This window comes from Lactuca saligna, chromosome 6 (assembly GCF_052625555.1).
Source record: "Lactuca saligna cultivar CGN05327 chromosome 6, ASM5262555v1, whole genome shotgun sequence".
Lineage (NCBI taxonomy): Eukaryota > Viridiplantae > Streptophyta > Magnoliopsida > Asterales > Asteraceae > Lactuca > Lactuca saligna.
In genome coordinates, this window is record NC_136422.1 from 117,780,566 (window position 1) to 117,789,567 (window position 9,002).

The 9,002-nt window shown below is 34.0% G+C and overlaps 1 protein-coding gene across 2 annotated transcripts; it reads right to left on the bottom strand.

Moving 5' to 3' along the window:
- Positions 1-633: 633 nt before the first annotated feature.
- On the bottom strand, positions 634-8,404 carry LOC145003484 (PHD-finger and DNA binding domain-containing protein). Of its 2 annotated transcripts, XM_078962611.1 has the most exons (10): positions 7,785-8,403; positions 6,782-7,709; positions 6,097-6,666; positions 5,284-6,019; positions 4,407-4,695; positions 3,230-3,354; positions 2,643-3,106; positions 2,519-2,547; positions 1,833-2,420; positions 634-1,201 (listed from the first exon to the last, which is right to left on the bottom strand). In XM_078962611.1, the coding sequence occupies exons 1-10, from the start codon at positions 8,053-8,055 to the stop codon at positions 900-902; spliced, it is 4,302 nt and encodes a 1,433-aa protein (XP_078818737.1). In that variant the 5' UTR covers positions 8,056-8,403; the 3' UTR covers positions 634-899. The 2 variants fall into 2 exon arrangements, with proteins under 2 accessions (XP_078818737.1, XP_078818736.1); XM_078962610.1 differs by having other exon boundaries at positions 6,782-8,404.
- Positions 8,405-9,002: the final 598 nt, after the last annotated feature.

The following is a 9,002-nucleotide window of genomic DNA, read 5'->3' on the forward strand; positions in this document are numbered from 1 at the left end:
TAAATTATGTAATTTTTTTTTTAAATGGCCAACATGTGACACATCATCCCACGTATTACTTGAACCTCAATATATAATTGAAACCGATCGAAGCCTGGAAGGCATTTTTTTACCAATATGTAACATGACAAATGACATAATTGCTCTTTATCTTTAATAAATTATTGTTAATTTTATAAACGCATTCCAAAAAGAAATTCTAAATCAAGTAACAATAACTAAATTACTATTTTATTAATTATTATTGTGTTCAAAAATATTTAAAAAACTGGTTTGGGTTAAAGGTAAACATAAACACCCAACAACACACACGACAATTTAAAAACAAAACTACTGAAGATCAACTTATATGAAATATAAAAAATTACCAAGCATAACCAAAATCAACTAATCAAAATTCTTTATTTCACTTGTTTGACAATGTTCAAATGAGATATTATAAGTAAATAAGACAAAATTGCGATCTTTAAAATAATTAATAATTTTTTTGTAACAACAGAAATTTTATAACGATTCAAAAGTTATTCAAATAAATATCAAAAAATGAAGTCGGGTTGTAATTGAATTGTATGAAAGGAAACGTTAAGTAACGAAATTCAACTACGCACTCAATTGCAAACCAAAACCCCAAAATGAAACGAAACTGAATTAAATTCCAATTCCAATTCCAATTCCAACCAAATCCCATGGATTTCGAATCTCTAATGGAATACGATGTCAACTACTACAGTAACCATATCCTTGTCTAATCAATCACTTGGTGTTTTTCCACAAACTCGATGGAAATGGAAGAATACTGTTAATAAATCAACCACGTCAAATCATTTCATTAGCCAACATATGAATTGGAGGTTAAATCCTAATCTATTATTAGACTAATCTCAGTTATCTACCAAACCTCACATTCCATTTCCATCCTCTTCAACCACCTCCATTGCATCCACAAATCCATTCGCCATCACTAAATCACCATTCATCAAACTTTCCTTTCCCAAAATACCCTTACCCCGATCACACATCACACCTGACTCGGCCCTGTTTTCCGTCTGCTGACTCAGTCCCGTGACCAATTTTGACTCAGTTACGGGATTTAAGTGGGGGCAGATGGGTGGGGCCCGTTCACGACATTTATGGCATTTAAAGCCGATAATGACACTTATGTGTTCTTCTTTAAGCCCAAAAGCATCCCCATGGTACCAATCTGCAAGAAATATATTAGATTAAATAATAATCAGAAATCTTAGTCGTTCATAATCCACATGACATAACAGAACACGTTGTACTGCGTTTGGTGTGCATTTGACTGCGACTGATGTGAATGAGACAAAATTTTCAACTTTTTGTACCGCTAAAAAACGTGGAACAAAATGGGACAGGGAGTTGTAATCTCTCATTTTGTACAAAAGACGAAAATGTCCTTCTCGTGTTAATAAGAAAATAGCCCTGGAAAGCTTGTCCAGTCAAGTCCAGTTCTAAACCTTGTAACAAGTGCAGCCGTAGGCTGCATTCGTTACACTTGAAAAAACTGCACTGAACTAGACTGACAAGCTTTCTAGGGCTATTTTTTATTAGGACGAGAAGGGCATTTTCATCTTTTATACAAATAAGAGATTACAACTCCCTGCCCCACTTTGTTTCACGTTTTTTTCGCGGGACAAAAAATTGAATTTTTTGTCTCGTTCACATCAGTCGTAGTCAAATGCACACCAAACGCAGTACAACCTGTTCTGATATGTCATGATTAATAGAAGGAACGGATACGTATTATTTACTAGCATCTAAAACTAGAAACAATAAGAAAAGATGGTGTAATTAATTGATTAATTAATTACCTTTGCATGTCACACAACTAACATAATTCAATGACGATCTGAATTCCGGTTCCTGACAAAGACAACATTTGGGTTGATCAGGAACGGAATCCGAGCGTTCAAAAGGCGGAATATGATTCCGGGCCCTAAAATCAATAACCCGTTCATCATCGGGTTTTCTGGATAAAAGGAAACCATTGAGCCAATAAGTAGCATAAACATGTGATCTCTTCTTCCGGAAACTTTCTTTTATTTTCCTTGGTCTTCCTCTTTTACCCTTGGGTTTTAGCACTTCATTAATCGATTTCATCAGCTTCTTTTTTCTACCACCAGTTTTGGATTTCTTCTTCTTCATTGGGTTTTTTTTGCTTTGGAATGAAACAATTTTAGGCTTCCGAGAAGATCGCCGTAGAGGTACTACCACTTGCTTTCCTTTGCCTCTTTTTTCCGTTACTTTTAGGGGCTTTTTCGTCTTTTTGGATTTTACTTTTTTCTTCTTCTTGGGTGTCACCTTTATCGTGTCACCAACATTGCAATTGTGACATGCATACGTCCATTTTCCCCCTTTTCCTCCACTTGTCTTCCTCACATGTGTTTTATGAAAGAATCCTGCAATTATAAATAAATAAATAAATAAATCATTCATTACATGTCTACTAGTTATATATATGTACTTCATTTATTTATATTGTGTAGAAACAATTTACCTTCACAATGTTGGCAGCTTACTGCATCTCTGCATTACAAAAAAAAGCATGGAGATAAGAAATGAAAGAAATATGCTATTATAAAAAATAAAAAATAAAATGATTATAGTCATATTTATAATACCTTATAGCAAGATCCTTATTGCAATATCCACATGGAAGGGTGTTAGATTGTTCAGCTTTAGAGAAAAGATAGGAGAAAACATCTTTTTTAGGGGAATTGAAAACTCTTCCACTAAATGGAAAAGTAAGTTTACTAGAGCTCATTTTATTGGACTTTAATGCAATTCTTTTATCTTCAAAACCTTTTAAGAGAAACAAAGGCACATAAGACTCTTCCACCCAATACTTTTTTCTTTCACTTGATGATTCTTCAACTTTAGATCCATGTTTCACAACTGTATCAGGTATAAATCTTCTTTTTCCAAAATCCAAAAGATATTTCACAATAGCTCCTTCTGAAGACTTTCGTCTCACTATTGCTTTTTTAAATGATCTCATATATTTTAAAGAGTCTTTGTCCATTTTTGCAAGATGAATTGTGTTCTCAATTTCTTCCCATTTTATGTTTGCATCAAGTTCCCGAATCTGAGAATAGAAACAAGGGTATAATTAGGAATTAAGTAAGAGGCGTTTTTATGTTTTGTGATTTTATTATGTTTTTTAATACGTTAATTATTTAAAGAATTGGAAATTTAGCAGATTGTTTACCTGAAGAGCAAGCTGTTCGACAGTAAAAGCTGACTCAACAGAAGCACGCCAGGCAAGGACTTTTGTTCTTTTTGGAAAATCGGAATTTTCAGGGTATAATATACCCTCAATCTTCTTGCCTCCACCTAAAAGGGTAAAATAGTCAATAATATTATTTGAAGTTATCTAAAAAATGGATAACTGTAAGAAACAGCAAACTAATCATACCGTTTTTTTCTGATTAAGACATTCTACTTCAAAGTAAATAAATAATCTAGGGTTAATCTCATAAAATAAAAGAATTTATATTTTTGTGTTTTTTCCGGATTAAACCTTATCTTTATTTTTTTCCTGAAAAAGACCTTGTATTTTATTCAGTTTTCCGAAAAAAAACCCTCAGCTTTGTCTTTTTTCCGGAAAAACCCTCAACCTTCTAACTGCTTCCGAATAAACCCTCAACTTTTTTAGTTTTTCCAGAAGGGTTAATCTAAAAAAAGACCGTATATTTTGTGTTTTTTTTTTCTGGATTAAGCCTCATATTTATTTTTTGCCTGAAAAAGACTTTGTATTTTTTCATTTTTTCCAAAAAAGACCTCAACTTTGTACTTTTCTCGAAAAAAAACCCTCATCTTTTTTAGTTTTTCTCGAAAAAACCCTCACATTTTGCAATTTTTTGTGAAAAAAAAAAGACTAAAAGGACCAGATCGAAAAAAATTAAAAAATACAAGATCTTTTGCAGGCAAAAAATAAATTTGAGGTTTAATTCGGAAAAAACACAATTTTAGATTAACCCTTTCCAGACAAAACCCTCACATTTTACAACTTTTTTTGGAAGAAAAAAAATTACTAAAAGGATGAGATCGGAAAAAATGAAACACTGCAAGGTCTTTTTCAGGAAAAAATGAATTAATAAACTTGAGATTAAATCCAGAAAGAACACAAAACATATAAGGTCTTTTATGAGATTAGCCCAATAATCTATACCTCATAATAGCATTATTCTGCTAATCTCTTTTCTTATTAAGACACTGACTTGAAGAATCATTTCTTATTAAGACACTGTAATTAGAAAATGTACCTAAACATACGATTCCACTTCCAATTTTTTGTCATAGTAAAAAGTGCTTGTATTTATAGATTATTTGGATGCTAAAAAAACAAAACAATAAAATGTAGATTACTGTTTCTTGATACAGACCTTGTCGAGCAGCTTTGGAAGCCAAAGAATGAGGCAAAACCTTCCAGCTGAAAAGCTTTCTTGTAAGCCTACCACCCCTCCACCAAAACAAACCTAATCCACTTGCTGCATTTTTAGAAGAATGGGGTTCTGAATCCAAAAACTGTGATTTTTTTCTTCCAATTGTGTTTCTTGAAGGAATACGAGGTTTAGATGTCACAATATGAGAAGCGGACCCCACTGTCACCACTGAATCCACATGTTTCAGCCACTCATCCGAAAGTACACGTGGCCGAATATTCAACTCTAACTGAAACACACAAAAAAATAAAAAGAATCAGAAGCTAATTGTGTTTCTTGAAAAGTTTATATATTGTCATTGGTGTTCCTTTTCTACTTACAAAAAGAACGACTTAATAAAGAAAGTGCCTAACTTTATTACGAATTTGCCCTCGTTTGTTTTTTTCCAAAGAGTGCCATCGTTTGTACTGTTTTCATAGAAAATAAACTTGTTTTATAACAGTTTTTATGTAAGCAGTCATTTGTTATTTACCATCACTTCTGAACAGAAGGGTAAACCGGTCATTTACTCATATTCAGACAGTTTGTTTAGTACAAAAACAGCCATTAAAACAGTCATTTACTCACTTCTGAACAGAAGGGTAAAACGGTCATTTACTTGATGGGAAAAAAAAAAAAAAAAAAAAACTAAAGAAACAGACCCTTAAAAGACTTAATGGGGTAAGCTATATATATGGGTGTTTCTTCCTTTTTACTTAACACAGAAAGAAAGAATGACACTTAAAAAGAGAAAACCGGGGTTCCCAATTAAGTCAAAAAGTTTCCCTCTTTTATTTTTTAAGATGATTGGATAAAATAAGTGGAATTCATATCATACCATGAGCAAGAGGCGTTTAACAGGAGCAATATCAAAAGCCTGAAGAAAAGTTTTCCTATAAAGTTTTGGGAAATGAGGATTAAGCCAAGGACCCAAAAGAAGACCATGCAATCGATCTTCAATGCATAGAATATGACACATGACATCAACAAGTCGATCTTTTCTGCTAATTTTTGAATCAAAACCCATCACATCACTTGTAAAACTCTCCAAAAAAGCAGCATTATTTGCAAAGAACAAACAATTCCCATCATCAGTAGGAAACTTGCAAGCAAGACACCACCCACATTTCTCTTTCCTAGCATCCACACTCAAATTCCTGATATTTGACCAACAAAAGTCAACCGAAGTCTTGGAGATTGATTTCATTTGTATTGAAATCAGTTCCTCAAGTGATTTTGAAGGCGTTTGAGGGGCTTTTTCTGAGGGCTTTCTGGTCCATTCTCCCACAACTGATGAAGCAACTCTAGCAAAGCTGTATAAGTTCAAATAATCTATTTCTAAGTCGGAATCTTGAGCCCCTGAAATTGAGGAGTTTTCTTCAGTGAGGGTATTATCGTCATTTTCAATTCTTTGAAAAGTTGTTCCATGAAGTTTCTCATATGAATGCAGGTGGTTGGTGATGGCAGTTGATATGGTTTCATAAGGAGTGTCTGATAATTCAAGTGCATTGATCAAAGGAGTCAAATTGTTCATATCATAGTAATGAAATGACTCAGCATCACAATTATCTGACCTGTTAAAATCATATTTAATTAATCAAGTTATATATATATGGATTACGGAATGAAGAAAAGAAAAAAAAGAACTTACACCAAAATGTAACCACAGGTGCTATAATAAAACCTTCCATGTGGATCAACTCCCAATAACTCTGCTCCTCGAATTGCCTTCACCACATCAATCCTAAAGTTTTTCTTGTCCACTACACACTCAGGGCAAAACCAATCGCCAGGTGGCAACAAATTAGTGGCTATACCTACACACTTTGAATGAAAAGCAGCAGGGCAACCATCACAGCATATTAAGTTCCCATCCATTTTACATAGGCAACATTCATCACTGTTCCAATCTGATGTTTCCTTTTCATCAACAACCTGATCAAATTGATGTTTCTTTATAGAAAGAAGCTTTGTAGGTTGATCAAAGTCACTGTATTCTATTCCTATTGTCCTTCTATTAAGCTCTGAAGTTATAGCTTCACTTTCTACCACATCATCACAAATGAAATGCAATACTTTTAGCTTTAAAGATTCGGGTTGTTTGTAGTAATCGTTCTTGAACAACTTCAAGTGAGTAAGATCAAATTCGGGTTTCAAGAGTAGATATTCAACCATAAAGATTGGCCACGTGATTGAGTCCAGTAGATCCCAGTTAAGATCCCTATATTTTATGAAAATGAATCAACAAAAACAAACAGCTCAGATTATACAGAATAAAAGACAAAAGGGTTAGATGCAAGAAACATTAACATGCTTTCACTTGTGTATTGTAATACCTTAGGCAATTGGTAGATGATGTTGAATTCTCAATTGGTTGGAACTCTAAATGCTTCCTCAAAGTTCGTAAAAGAGAAACATGAATAGAATCAATCAATAAGGTAGGAGACTTGCTTCTAATGGATGCCACAAAATCGAAGAATCCAAATGGACTTAAGAATAATATTGTACTAAATGACCTCAGGAAAGTATAAACAGAGAAAAGATCAAATAGTGGAAGGCCATCAAGATTCACATTTCCTGTAGATGGAGGTAACTCAAGCTTTGAGGGAAGAATAACAGGTTGTTCAGATTCTTCAGATACAGAGATTGCAGGATGTTCCTCTGAAACTGCACTTATAACTGGAGATGGTAATGGTAATGGTAATGGCAATGTATGTTCATCACCTTCAAATTTAATGGAGCTTGATTCATGAACTTCACTAGAAAACTTAGCTCGCCTTCGAGCACTCCTTCTTAAGGCACTTTCTGCAGCCATTTTTGGAGAATCCATAAGCTTTCTTCTCTTTCCACCTCTTGTTTTCCCAGATTCCAAAGTTCCATGATGATCAGTACTTGAAAGATTAGTTGTTTCATTTCCACCAGAATTAGCTCCCTTTACCTTTACATAGCCACCAAGATCAATGTCTTGGTTCTTGTTTTCAGGGTAGTCTAAGTCCATATTCAAGTCAAAAATCTGTTCTTTCTTAACAGAATGATCCTCCAAGTCTTTCGATTTTGATTCCTGATCATTTTCATTATTCAAATCCAAATTATCATTTCCCTTCCCATTGTTATCCAAATCATGCATCCCGGAGTTTACATTCAAACCAACATCTTTAGGAGTCAAATTCTCACCATTCGTACTAGCATCGTTATTATCGTTACTGCTAAAGTCCAGTTTTTTAGTCAAATTCTTAGCGATACTAACTTCGCTCTTCAATTCACCTTCAACAGAATCCAAATTATTATCATCAGCTACAACTGCATTACCAGAAGAAGAAGAAAAATCGTTTTCATTACCTGAATTTGAAGAGCCAAGAACCCTACGCCTTTTTTTAGGTCTTTTCCCAACCCTAGATGATTTCTTAGTCACCAGAGATGGAGAATGCTCCATAACAACTCCATCTACTTCCAAAAGAGCAGCCAACTCGGAGAAATCAATTTCTTCAGAATCACCATCTTCATAGCCGATTTCGAAAAAACCAGATGGGGAATCGTATGATTTCACTACTCCGGCGAAAACCCCAAATCCTTTGAATTCTTTCCTCACTGTTCTCCCCACAAACTCCATTTCTTCAAACAACAAATCTTCATAAGTCGTAAAAACAACCGGAGCACAATTCCCTTCCCTTGTACTTTACTTGAATTTGAAATAGATTAACATCAACCACTTTCTCTCTCTCTCTAGAAATGCATGAGTCGACTAACTACCTGTACAGCTTCTCTTGTAGATAAATATAGAAATTGGAAGGGCAAAGGTGAGCGTTTTGGCCTAGATCGCAAATTTTAGCTATGCTGTGTCGAGTCGATTCGAGTGGAGTACCCCGATTAGAAGGGGACTACAACACAACTACGGCCTTCCCTTTTTCCCTTTTCCCTTTTCTTCAACATCGTCTTTAGTTTGCAAGAACTTTGAATAGTAGTATCCATTTTGGTTTCAAAATGAAATGGTAAAATACAAATTTGGTCCTTAACTTATTCCATAAAATATTTTAGATTTTAGACCTAAAGTTTTTTCTTTTTAATTTAAAAATCAATTTTACCTAATCTGTATTATGTGAGCCGCGGAACCGATTACCAACACGTAAATTGAGTTTTTTTTTCCATAAAAGACTACATTTTATAAAAAAAATTCCAATTTAGACCTAACTTTTTTTCCAAAATAAACTCAAGTTTAACTTATTTCTTGGAGTCGGTTATCAATATGTAACCTTATATCCCCCTAACACACGTGTATCCTAAGCATAGGTCACCTAAAAGTATAATGGATTCTAAAACCCTAAGTCGCGTTTCAACTTCTTCTTGTATATCATATTGGTCCCCTAAAATGGCTTCTTCTTCAAACATCATAATCATAAAGTTAGTAAGAAATGCGGAAATGGAATTGTATTATTGTGAGGGGAAGCTCATCTATTTACCTCATGTTCCAAGGTGTTTTCACAAGATTGAGTTTGTTTGCAAAGGTTGTCCCAAGGAATTTGTCACAATGTGTGATAGTATGTTTTTGATAGTGTACTG

What these genes read in the sequence shown, in the direction of transcription:
- LOC145003484 (XM_078962610.1), bottom strand. Translation starts at nt 8,055, where the DNA reads ATGGAGTTTGTGGGGAGAACAGTGAGGAAAGAATTCAAAGGATTTGGG. An exon ending in ACCTGTGGTTACATTTTGGT is followed by an intron (nt 6,020 to 6,096) that starts GTAAGTTCTTTT and finishes TGATTTTAACAG; the next exon opens with GTCAGATAATTGTGATGCTG. An exon ending in TTAAACGCCTCTTGCTCATG is followed by an intron (nt 4,696 to 5,283) that starts GTATGATATGAA and finishes TGTGTGTTTCAG; the next exon opens with TTAGAGTTGAATATTCGGCC.